Source organism: Bos mutus, chromosome 6 (assembly GCF_027580195.1).
Source record: "Bos mutus isolate GX-2022 chromosome 6, NWIPB_WYAK_1.1, whole genome shotgun sequence".
Lineage (NCBI taxonomy): Eukaryota > Metazoa > Chordata > Mammalia > Artiodactyla > Bovidae > Bos > Bos mutus.
Window position 1 is genome coordinate 25617547 of NC_091622.1, and position 26704 is coordinate 25644250.

The window sequence follows — 26704 nt, forward strand, 5'->3', positions numbered from 1 at the left end:
AAATACACACACTGAGAAAGGCGGACCTAGCTTACTGGGTGTGTTAAACTGTTCTTTATTCAAAGTCAGACCCAAGGCTGATACCAATCAAAGGAAAAAAAAAAAAGATTTACAATTGTTGAGCTGACCAAGCATGAATAAGCACATGCTTCATGTTAAAACTGAGTCAAGAAAGGTTCAAGATCAAGCAGAGAGGATGGCTATACCTATATTTTGTTTCATTAGAACTTTAACATGGAGAGAGATCTCAACGGTTGCTCTATAGCACATTCCTGCCCATGTTACATCTACTAAATGGATTTCCTATTAATACCAGGGACAACTCCTCATTTATACAGGAGCCACCGCGCTACTGCTTCTCCCTCCTATCTAGAGCTGGGTATGTGTTTAGCCACAGGCTTATGTGTTTGTCATCCCCACCAAATTAACTAAGACCAAACTAAATATTGTGCAAGTATGCCAAACCTGAAAAAGACTCACCAAAAAAAAAAGGAAGAAAAAAATAAGTGACTAACACTTCTGTCACAAACTATATGAACAGTATAAGCTCATATCTACTTCCAATAGCCCTTCAATCTCTAAAACAGTAACTCAGAGTTAAAGATTGGTTAAACTTTTGATTATCTACCAACCAAATGATGTTTGCTTTTTACAAGTTCTACAATAAAAATATAATTCATGCCAAGACTCCAACATAAACATTTATAATACAAGCATGTCAGTTAAAGGAGATCTCCACCAGGAGGTTCTCAAACTATTAATAATCCATTAACTACACTGTGAGAACTACCAGCACCTCAAGGTGGGTTCAATCCTTGGTTTATATACCAGCCCCACCATTACTCTATACTCTCAAGTAATCAAAATGATTTAAAATTTCACAAGAACGTTTACTGCAAAACAGTTAAACAGCAGCTAAAAAATTAAAAAGAGAGTAAATTCAACCATACATGAGTAAATATACAGGACAGTACATCTATCACATAAAATATTATTCAGCCATTACAAAGGATAATGTAAATGGAGCCATTATACACATTCCAAATGTATTACTTAAGACATAAAAGAGAGAAAATTCCCTAAGATTATGTATATGATCAAGCCATTTTGATAAAAATGCATACAAGTATACGCACATGAGTGTATATAGGAATACATGTTTGTAAGACTACCCATCAAAAGACTTACAGAAATTATCACCAAGCAACCTTTCACCTGTATTTTCTAATTTTTCTACAATAAAAGTTATTTTTAAGGAAAAAAAATCACAACTAGATATTGCTATCTTATAGCAATATCTAGAAATAGTGTGAGGTAATGTAAGGAATTTTAAGAAAATCCCTAGGAATGTCAGGAACTTTGTTATCAAAGGAGAAAGTGTTTTAGAGGACAGGGCTACATTTCAAAGACCTACATATTGGAAGTGCAAATCTTTCCTCACTTTTCCACTCCAACATACGAGATGCCCACCCACTCATTTTCTTACTGAAGATCCAGGCAGTCACTTTACATGGCCACTACTTCTGTGAAAGAACCTATTCCAAGAATTTGTGCAAAACGTTCATAACAAATAAGACTCCTCCTCAAACATTTTAAACCTTCCTTATGGCTAGCTACAATGGTAGTAGACATAAGGCATGTGCAACAACACTATTTACTGAACACAGTGTTGAGGCGCTTTGCACGCTCTTATTCACCTTCACCTCAACTATAAGGAGGGTGCATCATTAGCGCTCTCTTATAAAACAGGACACAACCTACTCAAAGACATGGTCACAAAAAACCCAGGTAAGACTCCAAACCCAGGCTTCTTCCTTTTAAGTGCTTACGCATTATGAAGGGCTGCAAATCACTCAGGTGCTTCTCTGCAGATCCTTTAAACTACAGTCAAGATAGTATCTGCCCTGGGGTGTTCACTAAGGGCCTGACTGCTCTTTGCCTTTCCTTCTCAGGCCTAATGACCATTTTTCTTTCATTTAATGAACTGAGTGCTTACTGTGTACAAGGTACTTACGAGAAATACAAAAATGAGTACAGCACAGCCTCCATCCTCAAAAAACTCTTACAAACTCTTTGGGACTATGAGTAAACTACTAAGCTACTATTAAACCTAGTCAACTACTACTGAATAAGACGGATACAGCTATAAAGAAATACCATGAAACATCACAAACTCCTGTAAAGCTCGATTTCAAGTGAAATAGGTTTTACTCATTAAAATACAAAAAACCGTCTTAAAATTAAGCATCTTAAGTAAAAACATTCCTATCTTCTTAAGCATAAATACAGTATAACGATAAAAAGAGCTAACATTGATTAAATGTATTGCTACGCTAGGTGTTTCATTAATACATACAAACCCTGAGGTTGGTACTATTCAAAGCCCCATTTTAAAGGCTGTAATGGGACCTCCCTGGTGGTACAGTGGATGAGAATCCACCTGCGAATGCACAAGAAATGGGTTCGGTCCCTGGTCCAGGAAGATTCCAAAAGCCACAGAGCAGCTAAGCCCAGTGCACAACTACTGAGTCTGTGTTCTAGGGCCCAGGAGCCGCAACTACTAAAGCCTGGGTGCGCTAAACCCAGTGCTCTGCAACTAGAGAAGCCACTGCAATGAGATGCCCACTTGCCATAACTACAGAAAGCTGCTGCGCAGCAACAAAGACACAGCAAACAAAAATAATATAATTAATGTTAAAAAATGAAAGGTTATAACAAAAAACAAAGATTACCTGCCTAAAGCACACAGCTAGTAAGTAACAGAACTGTGATTCAGTTGTGGCAGTTTACTTCTTTATTCTGGCTTCCCTGGTGGCTCAGCGGTAAAGAATCTGCCTGCCAATACATGACATGAGGGTTCCATCCCTGGGTTGGGAAGATCCCCTGGAGGAGGAAATGGCAACCTACTCCAGTATTCTTGCCTGGAAAATTCCATGGACAGAGGTGCCTGGGGGGTTGCAGTCTATGGGGTCCCAGAGTCGGACACAACTGAGCATGCATGAATGCACCTCTTTATTCTGCCTTTTGACTCAAGCATTTATTGACCTCCTATTACACGCAGAGCATTGTATTGAGAAATGAGGAGAGGGCAGTGAGAGTTTATTCATGATGCTCACCTTCTGATTGAAAGACAGATAAACAAAAATCAAATGATCAGACTGTATAAAATGTTATAAAGGAAATAAGGTGGTGTGACAGGATAACCAGAAAAGACTTACTTCTGTTCTTATAGTTTTGTTCACAGTTTATTCCCAAAGACGAGCTGGTCAGACAATCAGCCTGGGGACCACAGAAGCAAGGAGAAGAGAAAAGACTGACCACTGCTAGTGAAGATGATCAGAGAAGTGGCAAGGAGAAGCCCCAATTTCATCATAAATGTGGAAACTGGCTTAGTGATTGAACAAGGTCTCAAGCTGGGACTGAAAGAACATCTATGATTTCAGAAGACAGGTGATATTCCGTGCAAAGGAACAAGTATAAATACAGACTCTGGTTAAAGCAAGAGAATAAAGCTGGACTCAGAAGAGGTGCCCTAACTATGGGACTAGAATCCTCCAAGTAATGGCAATTCTATTCATTATAGGTGGGGGAGAAGCACAGTCAGATCGCTATGCTAGGGGAAAAATAACTTTTGCATGAAAGGTTTTGTTCCTTTGATTTGTGTGTGTGTGTGTGTGTGTGTGTGTGACTGTTTACTTGCAAGGTGGGAAACTACAATAGAGAAATGAACTAAGAGAAACTGGTGAGAAATTTTAAAAACTGACTAAAGGAGGAAGCAACAGGAATGAAGAGAGAGAGCTTCAAGCATCAGTCAGGATATATTCAACTACAGGCATAACAATGGAACAAGAAATATACCTGCAGAATCCAACATGAAATACCTACTGTACTAAATATACCCTGCGTGTTTTCACAAATGTGTTGGCATGTTCCCAAAAACCCCAATGAGCCAATGTCCTTTCTACTAAATAATACATGCCTAGGAGAGTATCACCTATCCTTGATGAGTATAGTTTCACAGCATCTTTTCAGAATCTCAACAAGTGTCTGTACATATTATTTCATGTAACATTACAAAACGACAACTTAATTTAAGCAAAACGCAAAACACCACATTATTCTACTCAGAGTACATGATTTTCAAAAACAAATTACTGGATTTTTTTTTTTAAAGTCCAGGTCCCACACAGGCCTCAACAAATCACAGAATTTAAAAATTATTTTAAAGAAACAAAAGGACTCAGACCAGGTTCAGCATGTTGAGAAGTCCCAGTGCTATTTTTAGAAACAGCAACACTTCTCCAAGTGTAACTTTTTCCAAATGATACTAACAAGGTCAAGGATTATATCCTATCTGAAAACAAGTCCTATACAACATTGCTAGGATCTTTTACAACAACTTATCTTACAAGTGCTGGATCTCCGGGATTTTATTTACATCTTCATTTCACATACAGCTTTATGTTTACACATTTATATTTGAAAGTTATATTTGTGCTTACTGTTCATGTATGTTTTCCTTCTATTCATCTGTGTATATATACACATACATATGTGCTACGCTCTACTGCCAGCCTTAAAAAATACTGCCTTTGTTTTATTAAGATTTCACATTCGTTGGATACTTTGGGTCTCAGAACAACCTTGTGAAATACATTAGTAAAAACTTCATCTTCCCGTCTGGACAGTGGTGGGACTGGAGCTCAGAAAGATACTCCTGACTAGTTCAAGATCTCAGTCAATGGCAAGGACAGGGCCCTGTCGGTGCCTTTAGACTCTTTGTGCATGCTCTCCTCCCCGCAGGACACTACCAATTTCGTACTTGAATATTCCCGTGCCTCTCTTCAACAAAACTGGATTGTAACGAAAAGCCGTACAAATGCCGCCAGGCCAAAACTCTGAGCGTCTAAATGCAGCCGGAACACTAGGGCTCTTCAGTAAACAAACACCAGCACACGTTTCAGTCCGGACACCATTCACTGCTGGCTTTGCTCCACTGCACAAAACTTATTAAAATACGGCCTTAAAGCATAATCCTTAATGGAACTGTCTTTTTCGCTCAGTGGGAAGTTCAGTTAATCTGAGGTGACTCATATTGTTACCTTACGGTTTTGTAAATCAATAATTCTGAGTGCCAAAGGAAAAGAATGAATTACACAGCTCCCTCTCCATCCGCAACTCCAAAGTTGCTTAAGTGTCAATGTGCGGTAGTAAAACCTAGGGACAGAGGTAGGTGGGGCTGGAGCTAGCATTGCCCGTCTCGGCGCCCCCACCGTCCCAGGTATCCCTTCTCCAAGCCCAGCGGGTCTCTTCGATCCCCAATCCCGTAGGACCACAGTGACTACCCGGCCCCGCAGCCCCCACCGACCAAGACCAGAGCCCCGCCGGGAGCTGCAGCTGTGGCGACTCGCACAGCCAGGGCTGGCCCCTTCCCCGGCGATCCCACCTGTCCCGCGTAGCCCGCACACCTGGCAGCCCCCGCCCGGTCAGAAGATGCGCGTCGAGAACTGGCTCCCAAACGCGGCGCCCTAGGGCGGTCGGGAGACCCGGGGCAACTCCGCTTCCGCCCCCAGCCCATAAGGCAGCACGCCCGCGCCCGCGCCCCCACCCCCGCGGGCGCCCCAAGCGGCCGGGGTCCGCAGGGGCCCCAGATCCCCGGGAGGCGAGAGGGGGCGGCGGCGCGGCAGACTAGGGCGGAGGAGGAAGAGCGGCCGGCGAGCCCGCCCGGGGAAGAGGAGGAGCGTGTCCCGACCGGCCGCGAGGGCAAAGAGGAGAGGGGAGGGAAGCGGCGGTGGGGCCGCGGGGGAAGCGGGAGTCTACCTGCGAGCAGAAGTACGAGCCCTGGATGCCCAGCTTGATGCAGGTGGGGCACTGGAGCTTGGCCTCGCTGCTGCAACCGTCCGTCTCGCACACACGAGTCTCCACCGCCGCCATGCTGCCTGGCTACTGGAGGAGCGCCTCACCGAGGAAGAAGGGGAGGAGGGAGGGAGGAACGGTTGGACAGAGGGAGGGCAGGGGAGGGGAGAGAGGCCGAGCCGGGGGAGGAGCTCGGACTGCCGGGCCTAGGTGCAGAAGGAGGAGGAGGAGCGCGGGGCCTGCCCAGAGTACGCTGCGCGCCCCGCCCCCTCCCCCGCCCCTCGCGCGCAGCTGGCCCCGCCCTGTGGCCTTCGCCCCGCCCCTCAGCCGAGGGCCCCAGCCTCTCGGCCGCCTGTGCGCACGTGGGCCGCAAGGGTACCTGGCCTAGCCCTCGGTCTCTCCGCCCGGTAGCGCTTCTACCTGCCGCGAGCCGGCCCCCGGAGGAGAAGGCCATGCTCGGCCGACTAGGAAAGGCCTTCTCGGTGCCTAACGAGAAATCCCCGGTTGTCGCCTACTGACTGGATCCCAGGGTCCTGAACGTCTGCCGTACTCTCAGGCCGTTGGAAAGGACACTCCACTCTTCTGTGTTGGTCCACCCGGCAGCTCCTTGGAAAAGGAAAGTAACTCCATTTTTACGGATAGTGTCTGCTTTGAGGCCTAAGGACGGCCGCTCATTCACAAAGAAAGGAAGCCCGGGAACTGTTAATGAAGAAGTGTGCTGGGTTTTGTGTCAGCTTTCCCTCGTGCCCTCTTATTTTTCACACCACTCCCCCCTCCATTCGCAAAATACGTGCTAGTGATAGTAACACAACTCCTGAATATTCAATACAGTTTTTTGTATTATACCAGTTGATTGTTTAAGAGGTAAATAGGGGAAGATTGTGTTGATCATGAAATGTCAAAATTGAAAGAAGCTTTAGAGGTCATCTGTTAGGACTTCCCTGGTGGCTCAGACGGTAAAGCGTCTGTCTACAATTCAGGAGACCCGGGTTCGAGCCCTGGTTTGGGAAGATCGCCTGGAGAAGGAAATGGCAATCCAGTCCAGTACTGTTGCCGGGAAAATCCCATGGACAGAGGAATCTGGTAGGCTACAGTCTATGGGGTCGCAAAGAGTCGGACACGACTGAGCGACTTCACTTTCACTTAGAGGTCATCTAATGCAAACCTAAGTCTCTTCGGCTACATCCCAGGTCTGCCATTTTCTAATTGGTGCTTGAGTATGGTTCTGTCACGAGAGAGGAGAGAGGGACTAGTATTTACTGATCATCAACTTGGTAGTGCAAGTTCATGTGCCCACCTGCACAGTGAGAGCAAAGAAACCAAAGCATTGGAGTTTGGAGCAGAGAAAGGTTTATTGTAGGACTGTGTAAGGAGATGGATGACTCCTTGCTCTAAACCACAGCCCCCCCAAACCACCCCCATCCTCCACCCCCCGCCCCCAACCCTGGCTCCCTGAAGGGTTTTGGCAACACATTTTTTTAAAGCCTGGTGAAGGATGGAGGGAGCTGCAAGGTGTGCAATCAGCTGGTTTACAATTTTCTGATTGACTGAAAGTGAGGTATCTCGGGTAAACGGCCGCCCTAGGTGACAGAAGGCCTGGGGCTCTGTGCTCAGGGTTATAAAGTAACATCTTCCATTCTGTGAAGGGTTTTCACATCTGTAAAACAATTCAGGCAGTGTGCATTAAATACTATTATCTGGGTATTTCAGAGAGGAGCTAAAGCAGAGGATTTAGGGAAAGGCCACATGGAAGGCCCCATAGGATCCTGCTCCATTGCAAACTAAGTGCTGAGAACTTTGTGTTACCTAATAAATATTTTTTTAAATCTTTCCAAACTTGATAGATGAGAAAAGCACATATTTTTAATAATTTTGTTATATAAGTACATATAAATAATAAAATCAATAAATTGTAAAATGTTATATATACATAAAAAGAAATCAAGCAACAAATATATGTATATACATAGATGTACATGTATATGCACATATAGGCTTTCTTGGTGGCTCAGAGGTAAAAAATCCACCTGCCAATATAGGAGATGTGGGTTCAATCCCTGGGTTGGAAAGATCCACTGCAGAAGGAAATGGCAACCGACTCCAGTATTCTTGCCTGGGAAATCCTATGGACAGAGGAGCCTGGTGGGCTGTAGTCCATGGGGTTGAAAAGAGGCAGACACGACTTAGTGACTAAACAACAGTAAAAACAATATGCACATATGACACATGTATATAGAATATTTTTAAACAAAAACTGGATCATACTATGCAGAGTATTTAGTTACCTGTTTTGTTCAAGTTGTGAACTATATTGCCATCAAATATACTTTTTCCAGGAAATTCCTTTGTGGTCCAGTGGTTAGGACTCTGCACTTCTACTGCAGGGGGCACAAGTTTGATCTCTACTTGGTGAGCTAAGATCCCATATGCTGTGTGGTGCAGTAAAAAATATATCATATATATAATGCATATTGAGCTGCCCTTGTGGCTCAGCTGGTAAAGAATCAGCCTGCAATGTGGGACACCTGGGTTGGATCCCTGGGTTGGGAAGATCCCCTGGAGAAGGGAAAGACTACCCACTCCAGTATTCTGGCCTGGAGAATTCCATGGACTGTATAGTCCGTAGGATCACAGAGAGTCAGACATGATTGAGCAACTTTCACATAATGCATATATATGTATATTTCATAAATATGTATATGTACCTTTCCCACATAATTTTGATGTCTGTATAATATTGTTATATAATTTACTGAGCCAAATTCACTAATAATAGACATTTAGATTATTTTTAATTGTTACAGATTATAAACAAAGCTGTGAGTATCTTTTTAGTTCTAACTTCACATAAATCCTTATTTATTTAGGATATACTCTTAAAAGTAGAATTGCTGCATCAAAGGATTGTCACTGCTGTTTGTTCTTTTTTATATAGTTTGCCAGTTTTTTCCTCAGAAAGTGTATAAAATTTACACTCTGGTCAGAACTGTATTAGAGATCTTATTTCCTGAGACCTTACTAGTGCTAGATATTATCTATATTTAATGTTTTTCATTGGGATAAATAGATAAATCTATTTGTTATCAGAATATAGTAAGGCTGAACATTTTTCTCTGATTATACCTTTTTTATTTCTATTTTTATGTGTTTGCTTTTATTTGTTAAAATTTCTTTTTTCAAGAACAATGCTAAAAAAAGGTCAAGACACAAATTGGCCATAGTACCATTACCCAAACTCACCAGTGTTTCATCTATCCTAGTTACCTTCAATACCTTTTTCACATGTGTATTAAATGTTTACATATTTGCTGTTATTGATGGAATATTTTGTTCTGCGTTTTCACATAGCACTATGCCATGGATTATTCTTAGATTTATAGAAAACTGGAAGTCCCATTCCCTTTCTATATGATAACTCTTTGTGTATTTGTACTATCGTGTTTTATGGTTTGTAAGTTCTTACCGTATTCCCTTGTATTTTATTGTATGTTTATATCCATTGTCATCGTTGTCCCTCTACTCTGGAGGAATTCCAGTTTGCTGGCTTCTGATGGGTTGTGTGCAAGATTAAGCTAATCAGATAGAGGAACAGGAATTTCTGAAAATTCTAGTTAAAAAGACCCTCAGGGTTCCTCTCAGGCACAGGGAGACTGGAAACTCCTGTTGGCCATCTCCTCTGGAGGCTGCTATTTCCTTGATCTTTACTAAAGCCATACTGTAGGCCAATTAAGAGCACAGATGTTGCATTAAGATAGGCACTGTTCAGTTCAGTCGCTCAGTCATGTCCAACTCTTTGCAACCCCATGGGGTGCAGCATGCCAGGCTTTCCTGTCCGTCACCGATTCCCGGAGCTTACTCAAACTCATGTCCATAGAGTCTGTGATGCCATCCAACCATCTCATCCTCTGTCGTCCCCTTCTCCTCTCACCTTCAATCTTTCCCAACATCATGGTCTTTTCAAATGAGCCGGTTCTTCACATCAGGTGGCCAAAGTATTGGAGTTTTAGCTTCAGCATCAGTCCTTCCAATGAATATTCAGGACTGATTTCCTTTTGCATCTCCTTGCAGTCCAAGGGACTCTCAAGAGTCTTCTTCAACACGACAGTTCAAAAGCATCAATTCTTCGGCGCTCAGCTTTCTTTATAGTCCAACTCGCACATCCATACATGATTACTGGAAAAACCATGGCTTTGAATAGATGGGCCATTGTCAGCAAAGTAACGTCTCTGCTTTTTAATATGCTGTCTAGGTTGGTCATAGCTTTTCATACAAGGACCAAGCGTCTTTTAATTTCATGGCTGCAGTCACCATCTGCAGTGATTTTGGAGCCCCCCAAATAAAGTCTCTCCCTGTTTCCATTGTTTCCCCATCTATTTGCCATGAAGCGATGGGACCAGATACCATGATCTTAGTTTTCCAAATGTTGAGTTTTAAGCCAACTTTTTCACTCTCTTCTTTCACTTTCATCAAGAGGCTCTTTAGTTCTTCTTCACTTTCTGCCGTAAGGGTGGTGTCATCTGCGTATCTGAAGTTATTGATATTTCTCTGAGCAATCTTGATTCCAGCTTGTGCTTCATCCAGCCCAGCATTTCGCATGATGTACTCTGCATATAAGTTAAATAAGTAGGGTGACAATATACAGCCTTGACGTGCTCCTTTCCTGATTTGGAACCAGTCTGTTGTTCCAGTCTACTTCTAGCAGTTGCTTCTTGCCCTCCATACTGATTTCTCTGGAGGCAGGTAAAGTGGTCTGGTATTCCCATCTCTTTAAGAATTTTCCACAGTTTGTTGTGATCCACACAGTCAAAGGCTTTGGCATAATCAACAAAGCAGAAGTGGATGTTTTTCTGGAATTCTCTTGCTTTTTCAGTGATCCAACGGATATTGGCTGTTTGATTGCTGGTTCCTCTGCCTTTTCTAAATCCAACTTGAGTTGAAACCTCTGCCTGCAAACCCCTTTCCTTAGTCATATTTCCATATCAGAAAAATACAAATTAGAGTACCTACTTTATAGAGTTCTGTCATAATTAATTTGGATCGACTTTTTAAAGTGCTTAAGAGACAGATAAGTTATAATTATCATCAATATTAGTTAGCCTGCTATAAGTTTCTCTTTGGTCCCCTTCACCCCCACAAGACAAGCTATTGAGTGACATAAACTTCCTTGACCACCATTCTGGCTGTTCTTAAGACAATCAATTTTATGCTTTTGTTTAATTGTGAAAAAGTAACAAAACAGATTTTTATGAAATTGTGCCAGACATAGTCCCTACTTTATTCTTTTCTTCCTTCTGATATTTTTAACTCAAAGTCCCTATTGGACATTAATTTCTGTTTTAATTCCTGGGGGCAAAGTTCAGGTAGCCCACTTAGAGCCAAAAGAATGGACTTCAGAGTCTCAGATAAGGATTTGGTGTTTCTGAGAGTCCTTTGGCCCTAAGGCACTTGTTTCTCTGAACTTTTACACACAGAAGAGCATTTTTCAGGTAATGTCTAAGCACATGCCCAAAGCTATCTCCAACTAGCTACTCTGCTTCAAGTGTCCACAGACAGTTTATATTCAATATGGTCAAAAAGAAACAACTGTCCTCTATTAGACACTTTTGTCACCCCCTTTACATCTGCTTTTCTTCATGAATTCACTGTTTTGTTTAGTGACAGCCTTTCTACTGTTATCTCCCAAGTTAAAAATTAGACTCTCTCAGGACTTCCCTGCTGGTCCAATGGTTAGGATTCAGCACTTTGACTGCCATGGCCCGAGTTCAGTCCCTGGTCAGGAAACTGAGATGTTGCAAGCCATGCGGTGCAGCCAAAAACGAAATTGGGCTCTCTCTTCTTCCCCATGCTTCAGCATCAAATTAATTACTCAATCCTATAGCTTTTATCTGCTAAATATTTGTTTTCTGTATTCTCTCTGTTCTTTGCATTTTTAGTTTAGGCCATTTTAAGCCTAGCCTCTTAACGACTTCTAATTCCATTGAATCTAATCCCTGCCATCAAACTGATTGTTCTAAGAGACAAATCTGATCATGCCTTTCCCATGCTTAACATCCTTTGCTAATATGGGGCCTGTGGAGCTGGAGCCAAGATCCAAGAGGTAACCAAAGCTCGAAGAATTGGGGCCAGTGAAATAGTCAGAGCTAAGGGGATCTGTGGGAACACTGCTGCTGCTGCTGCTGCTAAGTCGATTCAGTCGTGTCCGACTCTGTGCGACCCCATAGATCGCAGCCCACCAGGCTCTCCCATCCCTGGGATTCTCCAGGCAAGAACACTGGAGTGGGTTGCCATTTCCTTCTCCAGTGCATGAAAGTGAAAAGTGAAAGTGAGGTTGCTCAGTCGTGTCTGAGTCTTAGCGACCCCATGGACTGCAGCCCACCAGGCTCCTCTGTCCATGGGATTTTCCAGGCAAGAGTATTGGAGTGGGATGCCATTGCCAACACTAGGCCAAAGCAAAGGAGATAATCAAGCATCAGGAGCTTGGTACATAAAAGGAAAATGAGAAAATAAGTAGCTAAGGATATTGAAAGCCAGATTTTCACTGTCTAAGCAGTAAGTTTAAAATATGGGAAGACTGAAGGCTAGAATGAATCGTGTAGGATTATACTGGAAATAGAAGTATCAGTATGAACTCAAACTTTAGATAGATAATTCAGTTGTATGTGTATATGTTTGGGTAACACTTCGCCCACTAAGAGAACCTAGTAGCAATGAACACATCTAGTTTCCAGATCTTGGTTTCTAAAAACCATTCCCCACTGAAAGGAATCAGAGCTTCTTGGAGAAGAGGTACTTTACAGGAGCAGGGGAAGTACAAGGTAAGTCTGTAAAGTCCCATTGTACCAAAACATAAGGTAAAGCACAAAGGTGATGGAGAGTATAAAAAGGACATTGGAGCCAATTTGAAGGAGCTCCCACTGACCAAACTGGAAATAATCCGAGCATTAGAATAAATAATGATAGTATCAGGTTATAAGCCATTTTAAAAAATGGTCATCCATGAACACATACTGATAAAAACATACAAATGAGAAACAAAAGTAAGCACTTCTTTATAACAGAATGTCAGATAATAAATGTGGAAGAAATGAAGTTACTAGAAAATTACCCAAAGTGGAGAGTGAAAAAGTTGGCTTAAAGCTCAACATTCAGAAAATGAAGATCACGGCATCCAGTCCCATCACTTCATGGGAAATAGATGGAGAAACAGTGGAAACAGTGTCAGACTTTATTTTTCTGGGCTCCAAAATCACTACAGATGGTGACTGCAGCCATGAAATTAAAAGACGCTTACTCCTTGGAAGGAAAGTTATGACCAACCTAGATAGCATATTCAAAAGCAGAGACATTACTTTGCCAACAAAGGTTCGTCTAGTCAAGGCTATGGTTTTTCCTGTGGTCATGTATGGATGTGAGAGTTGGACTGTGAAGAAGGCTGAGCGTCGAAGAATTGATGCTTTTGAACTGTGGTGTTGGAGAAGACTCTTGAGAGTCCCTTGGACTGCAAGGAGGTCCAACCAGTCCATTCTGAAGGAGATCAGCCCTGGGATTTCTTTGGAAGGAATGATGCTAAAGCTGAAACTCCAGTACTTTGGCCACCTCATGCGAAGAGTTGACTCATTGGAAAAGACTCTGATGCTGGGAGGGATTGGGGGCAGGAGGAGAAGGGGACGACAGAGGATGAGATGGCTGGATGGCATCACTGACTCGATGGATGTGTCTCTCAGTGAACTCTGGGAGTTGGTGATGGACAGGGAGGCCCGGCGTGCTGTGATTCATGGGGTCGCAAAGAGTCGAACACAACTGAGTGACTGATCTGATCTGATCTGGTAGTAATACTTGGGCCTCCCTTGTGGCCAGCTGGTGAAGAATCTGCCTGCAATGAGGGAGACCTGGATTTGACCCCTGGGTTGGGAAGATCCCCTGGAGAAGGAAAAGGCTCCCCACTCCGGTATTCTGGCCTGGAGAATTCCATGGACTGTATAGTCCGTGGGATCCAAAGACTCCAACACAACTGAGGACTTTCACTTTCATAGTAATACTTGGGCTGCCGACAAGCAGGAGACACTGGTTCGATCTCTGGGTCAGAAAGATCCCCTGGAGGAGGGCATGGCAACCCACTCCAGTATTCTTGCCTGGAGAATCCCATGGACAAAGAAGCCTGGTGGGCTCCAGTCCATAGCATCACAAAGAGTCAGACATGACTAAAGTGACTTAGCACAGGTGCACGCATAGGAATACTTTACTCAAGCCATGCTAAATTGATTTGGAGAATATTTGTTAAGGAACAGAATAGTTACATAACCTTAGTGTAACTCCCTACAAAATATATACCATTTAAAAAGGCAAAATAGGAACTTCACAGCTGAGAAACCTTGCAGATATTCCAAACTATGTTATCAAAGTTAAAATCACCAGTAATAGGACAAATCAACTTTGTGCATCTCCTAATATGAAACACCAAGAACACAGTGTATCTTTTGTGGTGTTCCTGCCAAAAATGCATAATCGACTCTAATCGTGAGGAAACATCAGACAAATCCAAACAGAAGACAGTCTATAATATAATTGACCTGTACTCTTCAAAATGCCAGTGTCCCAACAGGGAAAGATTTGAGGAACTGTTCCAGACCTGAAGAAACACAGCAATTAAATACAACACTTGACACTGGATTGAATCTTGGACCAAAAGAAAAAAAAATGTTTTTGCTATAATGGAAATTGTATTTGATCCCTATTTGATCTCTTGGTGAAATTACTGTTTCTTCAAGATCCAATTCAGGTATCACTTCACCCATTAAATTTGTGTTGACCCATGCAACTCTGACTTCCCTGTGGCTCAGACAGTAAAGAACCTGCCTGCAATGCAGGAGACCCAGGTTAGATCCCTGGGTTGGTAAGGTCCCCTAGAGAAGGGAATGGCTACCCACTCCAGTATTCTTGCCTGGAGAATCCCAGGGACTGAGAAGCCTGGCAGGCTAAAGTCCATGGAGTCGAAAGGAGTTGGACACGACTGAGCAAGTGACACTTTGACTTTCACTTCATGCAACTCTGGGGCTTCCCAGGTGGCGCTAGTGGTAAAGAACCTGCCTGCCAATGCAGGTAGATGTAAGAGACACAGGTTCAATCCCTGGCTCTGGAAGATCCCCACGAGGAGAGCATGGCAACCCACTCCAGTATTCTCTGGGTTTTCCTAGTGGCTCAGATGGTACAGAATCTGCCTGCAATGCAGGAGACCCAGGTTTGATTCCTGGGTCGGGAAGATCCCCTGGAGAAGTGAATGGCAATCCCCTCTAGTATTCTTGCCTGGGGAATCCCATGGACAGAGGAACCTGGAGGGCTAGAGTCCATGGGGTAGCAAAGAGTAGGACACGGCTGAGCGACTAACACATGCAGCTGTCCTCCATCAGTACCTTCCATTGTGCTGCCTCCAAACCAGGTGCAAGGTGTTACTAGCGCAATTGACAATAATTTTAAGTAACATTTATTAAGAACTTACTATATGATATGGTCATGTGTACAAGTAAGTACTACTACGTAAGGATAAGTAAGATGCTAATGCAGTTACTTTTAATCCTCACAAGGACTCTGTGAGGTAGGTCCTCATTGTTGTTCAGTCCCTCGGTCATGCCCCACTCTGCCACGCCATGGACTGTAGCACACCAGGCTTCTCTGTCCTTCACTATCTCCCAGAGTTTGCTCAAACTCATGTCCATTGTGTTGGCGTGCCATCCAACCATTTATTCTCTGTTGCCCCCTTCTCCTCTTGCCCTCAATCTTTCTCAGTATCAGGGTCTTTTCCAATGAGTTGGCTCTTCACATCAGGTGGCCAGAATATTGGAGCTTTAGCTTCAGCATCAGTCCTTCCAAAAATAGTCAGGGCTGATTTCCTTTAGGATTAACTGGTTTGATCTTGCAGTCCAAGGGACTCTGAAGAGTCTTCTCCAGCACCACAGTTCAAAAGCATCAATTCTTCGGCACTCGGCCTTCTTTATGGTCCAACTTTTACATGACTACTGGAAAAACCATAGCTTTGACTATACAGAGCTTTGTCAGCAAAGTGATGTTTCTCCTTTTTAATACCCTAAGTTTGTCATAGCTTTTCTTCCAAGGACCAAGTGTCTTTTAATTTCATGGCTGCAGTCACCATCTGCAGTAATTTTGGAGCCCAAGAAAATAAGTCTGTCACGGTTTCCATTTTTTCCCCATCTATATGGCATGAAGTGATGGGATTGGATGCCATGATATTAGTTTTTGGAATGTTGAGTTTTAAGCCAGCTTTTTCATTCTCCTCTTTCTCCTTTATTAAGAGGCTCTTTAGTTCCTCTTTACTTTCTGCCATTGGGGTGGTGTCATCTGCATATCCGGAGAAGGCAATGGCACCCCACTCCAGTACTCTTGCCTGGAAAATCCATGGACAGAGGAGCCTGGTAGGCTGCAGTCCATGGGGTCGCTAAGAGTCAGGAACGACTGAGCGACTTCACTTTCACTTTTAACTTTCGTGCATTGGAGAAGGAAATGGCAACCCGATCCAGTGTTCTTGCCTGGAGAATCCCAGGGATGGGGAAGCCTGGTGGGCTGCTGTCTCTGGGGTCGCACAGAGTCAGACACGACTGAAGCGACTTAGCAGCAGCAGCAGCAACATCTGCATATCTGAAGTTATTAATGTTTCTCCCACCAATCTTGATTCTAGCTTGTGCTTCATCCAGCTCGGCATTTCGCATGATGTACTCTACATATAAGCTCCATCAGCAGGGTGACAATATATAGCCTTGACATACTCCTTTCCCAGTTTTGAACCAGTCTGTTGTTCCGTGTCTGGTTCTAACTGTTTCTTCTTGACCTGCATGCAGGTTTCTCAGGATGCAGGCCTGGTATTCCCACCTCTTTAAGAATTTCCCACAGTTTGTTGTGATCCACACAGTCAAAGGCTTTAGCTTAGTCAATGAAGCAGAAATAGATGTTTTTTTGGAATTCCCTTGCTTTTTCTATGATCCAATGAATGTTGGAAATTTGATCTCTGGTTCCTTTGCCTTTTCTAAATCCAGTTTGTACATCTGGAAATTCTTAGTTCATGTACTGTTGAAGCCTAGCTTGAAGGATTTTGAGCATTACCTTTCTAGCATGTGAAATGAGCTCAATTGTGTGGTAGTTTGAACATTTTTGGCGTTGCCCTTCTTTGGGATTTGAAAGCCCAAGTCCTAGTACTAATCCCATTTTTTGCCCAAGTTCACATAAACAGTAGGTGGCTGAGCCTGGGCTTGTGTTCAAGTCTGTCTGACTACAAGTCCCATGCTCTTAACCACTGTATCCCTTACCTTTAATCTTTCACCTGTCTCTCCAACTAGTCTGTAACTTCCTTGTGACATGGGGGTTTATGTGTTATTTTTTTTCTATTCCCAACCCTTAACCTTATCACAATTCTTGATGTATAATAAGTGCTCAGTCAACGTTTTTCCTCTTTAAGTTTTATGTAATGTAACTATGAATTATTTCAAATGTTCAAAAGAGAAAAAAGGTATGTGTGTGGTAATTGAAAGAGAGTCAGGGGTGGAAGGGAGAACACTGGTTTTATTAGAACCCTAAAAGAAGCAGATAATACTCTCAAGCTGGGTTTTTTGAGAAAAGTAAAGAATTTGATAAAAGGAATAGGGACTTGCTGGTGGTACAGTGGTTAGGTCTCCATGCTTCCACTGCAGGGGGCACAGGTTCTATCCCTGTTCAGGGAAGTTCTACATGTCTCACACTGTGGCCAAAAAAAAAAAAGGACCATATACTAAGGATTGGACAGGGCCTTGGAAAACCAAAAGAAATGGTACAATAACTGAGAGTTAACAATGGGAAAATATTTACATTTCTCAACCTGAAGGAGTAAGAGGACAGGGCAGTAAGTTGCAACTGTCCTAGAAAATCAAAGCCAGAAGGTTTGGTATTCAGATGCAGTGGAAAATGGATCAATTTAGTTTTCTCTTTCCAGAGTAGCATTTTTATTGATGGATGCTAAAGAATGTTTTGTGTCTGCCGAAGAAATATTTGTAGCCAAGAAGCTTATTAACATTCACCAAAATTTAGTTTTTTGTTTCTATCTGCTCCCCTTCATGGGCCCACAGTATGGACACTGATGTTGAGGATTCAGCAGATTGATGCATGGTAACTTACTGGATATTTCCAGTGCTCGACGCAATAAATGCAAATGCCAAAATCCAGAGTGAGCTGGGAGGAGAAGGCCTCCTAGCAGGAGTTATGACTTTTGGTGAAGAGACACAGCCAGCCCAAATCCACCCCAAAGTCAGTAATCTAGGACCTCATTCTCTTCCCTTCAGTCCTCTAAAACTACAAGGATAAGGAGCCTGTCATCTACAGTGGACCATCCAAGTCCACCTCAAAGGGTAGAGGGCCAGATTGAGAAGGGATTGCAGAACAGTCAGATATGACTTAGCAACTAGACAACAGCAGCCACCAAGCCTCTTAAGAAATGAAATACTGGTCAATACAGTTGAGGTCCTCAGGGTACCCCTCCCCAGTCACGTCCCTCCACTACCTCTCCTGCAGTGCTGCCACAAAGACTCTTATACTTCTGCATAATATATCTTTTCATTGAAATTGAATAACACAAGTTTATGACAAGGACTAACACTTGCCCTGCTCCGTCATGTTTTTATAGCTGAGAAGCACCATGGTGTAAACAATGGCTTGGGAGTCAGAAAACTGGTCCATGTGTCTAGTTCCAAACCCTTTGTCTTGTGCAATGCTCTTCAGATCTTTCAGCTTTTGTCTCCTCATCTGTAGAATGTTGTTAAGAAAATCAAATGAATTTGTACCTATGAAATCATTTTGTAAACCATAAAGTGCCATATGAATGTAAATGACCACTGCTTATGCTTGCCTCCCTTCTATATATGACATACCCTGTAAGAGCAGGAACTTGTCTCTCTTGTTTTTTTGCTGTTATGTCCCTAGTACCCAGAATAGGGGCTGGCACAGTATAGGCGTGGCATTAGCATTAGTCAGGGAAGGCTAACTGCTGTAATAGACAATCCCAAAACACTTAGTGACTTAAAAAAATCAAGAGTTTATATCTCCGTATGTCAGAGTCAGTTATAGATCAGTCGGGGAAGCCCTGCTTTCTCAGTCAATCTGATCTCAGATCCCAGATCAGTCTTTTATGTATACCACATCCTGGGTCCTTGGAATCCTTACCTGAGAATAGGCTGCCACGAGAACTCTCCTATGCATGAGATTTCACAGGTCACCACTGGAATGGTGTAGTTCACTCTAGGGCATTCCTCTGTCCAGAAGTCAGTCCCCGGCCACATACAAGGGATGCTAGAAAACAGTTTATCTGTAGCCTCAACATAAGAGAAAATGAGTTTGATCAGCATTCTACCAATCATTATTATGACTTTCACAATATCCGTAGAATAAGCACATGAAGAAATGGAAATATACACGTATGAATGCAGCCTAGGATGCACTTTTGTTTATCAGCTTCTCAGTAATGACATTTTTTTTTTACTTGAAGTATAGTTGATTTGGGGGCTTCCCTGGTGGCTCAGTGGTAAAGAATTCACCTGCTGATGCAGGAGATGAGGGTTCAATCCCTGGGTTGGGAAGATCCCCTGGAGAAGGAAATGGCAACCCACTCCAATGTTCTTGCCTGGGAAATCCCATGGACAGAGGAGGCTAGTTTATGAGTCTCAGGAGTTATAAAAGAGTTGGATATGGCTTAGTGACTAAACAACAACAAAAACAACAATAGGTTATTTACAATGTTGTGTTCAGGCATGCAGCAAAGTGATTCAAATATACATATATTCTTTTTCATTATAAGTTATTACAAGGTATTGAATATAGTTCCATATGCTATACAGTAGGTCCTTTTTAAAAATCTATTTTACAGATAGTAGTGTATATCTGCAGAGAAGGCAATAGCACCCCACTCCAGTACTCTTGCCTGGAAAATCCCATGGATGGAGGAGCCTGGTGGGCTGCAGTCCATGGGGTCGCTAAGACTCAGACACGACTGAGCGACTTCACTTTCACTTTTCACTTTCCTGCATTGGAGAAGGAAATGGCAACCCACTCCAGTATTCTTGCCTGGAGAATCCCAGGGACGGGGGAGCCTGGTGTGCTGCCATCTATGGGGTCACACAGAGTCGGACACAACTGAAGCGACTTAGCAGCAGCAGCAGCAGCAGTGGATATCTGTTCATCCCAAGCTTCTAGTTTACCTCTCTCCCCACCACTTTCATAACCATAGGTTTGGTTTCTATGTCTATGAGTCTGTTTCTGTTTGGTAAATAAGTTCATTTGTATCACTTTTTTAGATTCCACGTACAAGTGATATCATTTGTTTGTCTTTCTCTGACTGACTTCACTTAGTATGACAATCTCTAGGTCCATCCATGTTGTAGCAAATGGTATTATTTCATTATTTTTATGGATGCATAGTATTCCAGTATGTGTGTGTGTGTGTGGGGGGGTGTTTGCCATATCTTCTTTATCCATTTATCTGTAGATGGACGTTTATAGGTTGCTTTCATGTCTTGGCAATTGTAAATAGTGCCACTATTGAACACTGGGGTGCATGTATCTTTTCAAATTAGAGTTTTCATCCTTTTTGGATCTATGCCAGGAATGGGATTGCCGGTTCATATGGTAACTCTGCTTATAGTTCTTAAAGAAACCTCCATACTGTTCTCCCTAGTGGCTGCACCAATTTACAATGCCATTAATTATATAGAAGGGTTCCCTTTTGTCCACACCCTCTCCAGCATGTTACTTGTAGACTTTTTCATGATGGATGGCCATTCTGACAGATGTGATGTGATATTGCATTGTGGGGTATTTTTAATTGTATTTATTTATTTATTTTCAACTGCATTGGGTCTTCATTGCTGCATGCAGGCTTTCTCTAGTTGTGGTGAATGGGGGCTACTCTTCATTATGATGCATGGGCTTCTTATTGTGGTGGATTCTCTTGTTGGGGAGCCTGGGCTCTAGAGCTCAGAGCCTGTGATGCACAGGCTTAGTTGCTCTGCGGAATATGGAATCTTCCCAGGCTAGGGATCGGACCAGTGTTTCCTGCGTTGGCAGGCAAATTCTTAACCACTTAACCACCAGGGAAGCCCCTCATTGTGATTTTGACTTCCATTTCCCTAATGTTTAGAGATGTTGAACATCTTTTCATGTGATTGTTGGCCATCTGAATTGTTGGCCTCTTTGGAAAAATGTCTATTTAGGTATTCTGCCCATTTTTTGATTGGGTTATTTGTTTGTTTATTTTATTTTTTTTTTTTTTTTGAAACTGAGCTCTATGAGCTGTTTGTATATTTTGGAAATTACTCCCTTGTCAGTTTCATTGTTTGCAAATAATTTCTTCCAGTACATAAGTTGTCTTTTGCTTTGTTTATGGTTTCTTTTGCTGTGTAAAAGCTTTTACATTTAATTAGCTCTCATTTGTGTCTTTTTGCTTTTATTTCCATTACTCTAGGAGACAGATCAAAAGAAATATTGCTGCAGTTTATGTCAAAGAGTGTTCTGCCTATGTTTTTCTCTAGGAGTTTTCTAATATCCTGTCTTACATTTAGGTCTTTAATCCATTTTAACTTTATTTTTGTATTTGATGTTAGAGAATGTTCTAATCTCATTCTTTTCCATGTAGCTGTCCAGTTTTCCCAGCACCACATATTGAAGAAACTGGGTTTTTTCCATTGTATATTCTTACCCCCTTTGCTGTAGGTTAACCGTGAGTTTGTGGGGTTTCTGAGTGGGCTTTCTGTCCTGTTCTGTTGCTCTGTGTGTCTGTTTTTGTCTCTGTGCCATACTGTTTTGATTACTATAGCTTTGCTAGTTAACTTTTCTAATGCATAGTATGATAAACTTTTTTTTTTTTTATAGTCAGGGCCAGTGCTTGACCCACAGGTATTGGAAAAATTGCCTTACCTGTTTTGAGGAGTTAGCTTGACCTTAATTAAAATTCTTTAATTTTAACATGTACATATTTTAATTCTACTAGAAAGTGGTTTTTACAATTAATATTAACATTGTATACACTTTGTTTAGGTTTGTGTGTCTGTGTACATAGTTGCTGCTGCTGCTAAGTCACTGTCAGTTGTGTCCGACTCTGTGCGACCCCATAGACGGCAGCCCACCAGGCTCCCCCGTCCCTGGGATTCTCCAGGCAAGAACACTGGAGTGGGTTGCCATTTCCTTCTCCAATGCATGAAAGGGAAAAGTGAAAGTGAAGTCGCTCAGTCATGTCCAACTCTTCACGACCCCATGGACTGTAGCCTACCAGGCTCCTCCATCCATGGGATTTTCCAGGCAAGAGTACTGGAGTGGGGTGCCATCGCCTTCTCCCCGTGTACATAGAGTAGCAAACTAATAGAACAGGATTACAGAAATGCACATTTCAGTCATGAATGACATAAAACATATACCTGTGTTCCTCTGTACAATATGTATGTGTTCATCAGACAGTGGATACTGTAAATTATATCTCCAATAATGATTTTTATTCATGAAATGAAATAGAATTAGCATGTTTTGCTGAAAACCTCTCTAGAAGCCAGTATTTCCTTTACTGTGTTGCCATAGATAGCTTTTCTGCAATATTCTTTTTCAATTTTTAAATAACCAGATTTTAACAGGCTGTTTAAGATTCTAAGCAATGACATCTTTTCCTTCTTATTAAATTATAAGGTACTCAATGCATTTTAATAAATGCTTTGATAAATTGTTAGTATGAATAACAAAAGTTCTGTTGGTCTTAATTTGCCAACATATATGTGGAATCATGATGGGGGAAAAATTCCCACACTTAGTGTGTACATAAATACAGAGGCTCTTAAAATATTTTAAATAAGACACATACTTAAAGCTATATTTTAAATAAACACAGTAAATATTATTTGATAAATACTTGTAAATACTTCTAAAAGAATGATTTTCTCATTTGATACATAACATCTACTAGAGATAACAAACTAGAAAATATAACAAATTTCTTTTATAAAACCAGTTTACAAATGTTTTATTGGCCTTTTGGATAGAAACGGGAATTTATTTGCCAGGAAGGATGATCCCATCATACTTCTGCTGGTATGGGGAGGTAGGAGGGAGGAGGGTTCAGGATGGGGAACACATGTATACCTGTGGCAGATTCATTTTGATATTTGGCAAAACTAATACAATTATGTAAAAAAATAAATAAAACCAGTTTAAAAAAATACCAACAAGTAGCTTTTCATGAAATGTATTAATATCAAGAAGAAGAAATTTGGAAAACCTTATTGAAAGACTTAAATAAATATAAAGACCAGTATAGTTGACTTCTTACAATGTTGTGCTAGTTCCAGGTGTACAAACATTTTTTCTGATTCAGTTTATCCCAAGTTAACATATAGGTTAGTTATAATTAACAGTTAAAATCAGTGATATATGTTATTATTGTTTTGTTAATTGTTGAAATGATTTTATTTATTTTTAATAACAGTAAAAGATAGTCACAAATTTATGGAAGGGAAGTAATAATTAAAAGAGAAGTCTAATTTTACAATATATAAAACTATATATGGAACCAGTATAATATCAATAATATAGTCCCATAGGACAAAGTAGTCTAGAAAGCAGAATGATAGAGTCCAAAAAACAATAATATCTGAATTCAGATTCTGAATCTCCTTTATAGTTAGTTTCTCCTTGCCTCCCTTCTGTGGCAGTGGTTTAGTCGCTAAGTTGTGTCCTACCCCATTGACTATAGCCTGCCAGGCTCCTCTGACCATGGGATTCAGGCAAGAACACTGGAGTGGGTTGCCATTTCTTTCTCCAGGAAAAAGTGAAGTGAAAGTTGCTCAGTTGTGTCTGACTCTGCAACCCCATGGACTATACAGTCCCTCGAATTTTCCAGGCCACAATACTGGAGTGGGTAGCCTTTCCCTTCTTCAGGGGATCTTCCCAACACCAGGGTCAAACCTAGGTCTCCCGCATTGCAGGCAGATTCTTTCCCAGTTGAGCCACAAGGGAAGCCCAAGAATAATGGAGTGGGTAGCCTATCCCTTCTCCAGGGAATCTTACCAACCCAGGAATCTAACCAGGGTCTCCCACATTGCAGGTGGATTCTTTACCAACTGAACTATGAGGGAAACCCCTCCTATATAAGAGGATTTCCTCACATGTGATGTATGATGTATATGTGCTAAGTCACTTTAGTCATGTCCATCTCTTTGCAACACTGGGTACAAATCAATATAAAGGCAAGGAATGATTGAATAAATAATCTTAGGAAAATTAGGTAGAAATTTGGGAAAAAATAAATTGAAAAATGGTGAATTAAGAACAAATATAGGGCTTCACTGTTGACTCAGTGGTAAAGAATCCACTTGTCAAAGCAGAACATACAGGTTCAATCCCTAGTCTGGGAAGATCCCACATGCTGCAGAGCAACTAACCCCATTGCCACAACTACTGAGCCTGAGCGCTATAGCCCAGGAGCCACAAGTGCTGAGCCCATGCATCATAACTACTGAAGCCTGTGTGCCCTCGAGCCTGTACTCCGCAACAGCAGAAGCCACTGTAATGAGAAGCCCATGCACTGCAACAAAGAGAAGCCACTGCTCAGTGCAACTAGAGAAAAGCCCAAGCAGCAGTGAAGATCCAGCACAGCCAGAAATAAATAAATAAAATTATATTTTATTTATATAAAAAAAGAACAAAAGTAATAAAATTAGCCAATGAATAATTGAAAGAAATAAAATTGGACATTTAGAAAACCTCTGAAAGATTTTCCAAAATTCTGTTTAGAATTATTTCAAACAGATGACTAAGTCCAAATTCAACTTTATCATGAATTTATTGAGCACCTACCATATCGTAAGCATTATTATAGAATCTCAGATTAGGTCAGTAAACAACCGACAACACAGAGTTTGTAACCCCGAAGGTTTCAGCAAGAATCAAATATCAAGGATAGATAACTGTTTTCAAGAAAAATAAAGAACTGTGTGGTAATGGTTTATAGACAGACATATAAATAAGTAAAACAGAATTGAGAGTCCAGAAATAAACCCATGCATTTATTTTCCAAAAAGTTGAAAACCACACAAATGTCCATCTACTGCTTAATGAATTTGTTAATGTATTGTATCTGTATAATGGAATAGTGTTCGACCATTAAAAGAATGAAGTACATGTTACAACATGGGTAAGCCTCAAAAGTATTATGCTAAGTGAAAGAAGTCAAACACAAAAAGCCACATATTGCATAATTTCATTTATATGAAATGTCCAAAATAGGCAAAACCATAGAAATAGAAATTAAGTTAGTAGTTTCTTGAGGACAAGGAGAATGGGGAATGACTGAGGGTTTCTTTTTAACTGATGAAAATGCCCTGGAACTAGTGGGGATAGTCTTATTGTTGTTCTTTGGAAAGTGATATTTTCCCCCTATAAATGCTTTTAAGATTTCTCCCTTTGTCTTCGGTTTTCATTAGTTTTGCTATAATATCCCAGAGATGATTTTCTTTTTATTTATCCTGTTAAGTCTAGAGTTTATTGGCTCAATGGCTTGATATCTCTTGTTGGATTTTGGTAATTCTTAGTCAATATCTCTCATTTCACATATGTTAAAAGTAAATTTCAGTTACATGTATATTGTTTCTTATCAGTGTCCCATATGATTCTTAATATTTTCATTAAGAATTTTTAATATTTTAAAAAACATTTTCTATTCATTCTCTTCTCCAACTTTCTGTCTGAATGCTGGGAACTCCAAATGTAATTATTTGGTGGTTTTTTCCTCCTGATCTTAAATCATTCAAGAAAATAGTTCTCCTGTCTCCTGCCAAAGAGGTGTGTTTATCTGACTGCCTCAACCCCAGGAATGAGTGTGCATATTTTCACTTTATTCTCCCAGTCAGCTCCTGGACTCACAACTTCCTTTTGTCCAAATCTCATGTTTGCATTCCCATTTTCTTTGACCTTGTGGGTTTTAATATATATTTTATTCTTTTACTGCCCCTTTAAGGAAGCCTTGAGTAGAAGGAAAAATAAATGATTATTCTGCCATGCTTAACAGGAAGTCATATGTATAGTACTATTCAGTGTTGGTAAAAGTGTCATGAAACAGCATTCTCATAGATTTCTGATGGTGGTGGCCTTTTTATAAAAGATCTTTAAATCTGATTTCTCTTCTGAGAAGAAAGCCTAAATAAATAATCTAAAATTCAAAATTTAGAATATTTTCTAGGGACTTCCCTGGTAGTCCAGTGCCTAAGACTCCACACTCCAAATGCAGGGGGCCTGGGATTCAGTCCCTGGTCGGGGAACTAGATCCCACATGCTGCAACTAAAGAGCACATATACCTGGTTCAGCCAAATAAATAATTTTTTTTTTAAAAGAATGGTTTCTATTCAGAAGGATATTCACAGTAGCATACTTAATGATAAAGTTCACATTAACCTAAATACCTAATGATTTGATAATAGATAAATAAATTTTAGAGCCTACATCTAATAGAAAATTGTACAGCCCTTTAAAATTGTTTGTCAAGATATGTATTAACATAGATAAATGCTATTACATTATGTTAACTGAAAAGGACACAATTTTTAAAAATTTTTAAGAAACAAACACAACTCAAAACAGAAGCATATAAAAGTATGTTTCTGTATGGAAGTAACTTATCCAAATATGAACAATACTTACCTTAGGATGGTAGAACAGTGACAAATGGTTTTTTTTTTTAATATATATATACTTTTCTATATTTTCCATTATGCCTAATGAATGTGTACTTTCTTAAAATTGTGAAGATAGGGGAAACACCATTTTAAAAAGAAGAAACATTAT

At 41.1% G+C, this 26704-nt stretch overlaps 1 protein-coding gene and 1 non-coding gene across 2 annotated transcripts in view; one reads left to right on the top strand and one right to left on the bottom strand.

Moving 5' to 3' along the window:
• The window catches only part of METAP1 (methionyl aminopeptidase 1), a 50852-nt gene extending 44867 nt beyond the window's left edge, over nt 1-5985 (bottom strand). The window contains exon 1 of the mRNA XM_005898808.2: nt 5821-5985. Coding sequence (XP_005898870.1) covers nt 5821-5934 — 114 coding nt within the window. The 5' untranslated portion in view covers nt 5935-5985. The remainder of the gene's footprint in view (nt 1-5820) is intronic.
• An 809-nt stretch (nt 5986-6794) lies between these two features.
• TRNAC-ACA (transfer RNA cysteine (anticodon ACA)) lies at nt 6795-6866 on the top strand. The gene has a single exon. It is a non-coding gene; the product is annotated as a tRNA-Cys (tRNA).
• The last annotated feature ends 19838 nt before the right edge of the window (nt 6867-26704 follow it).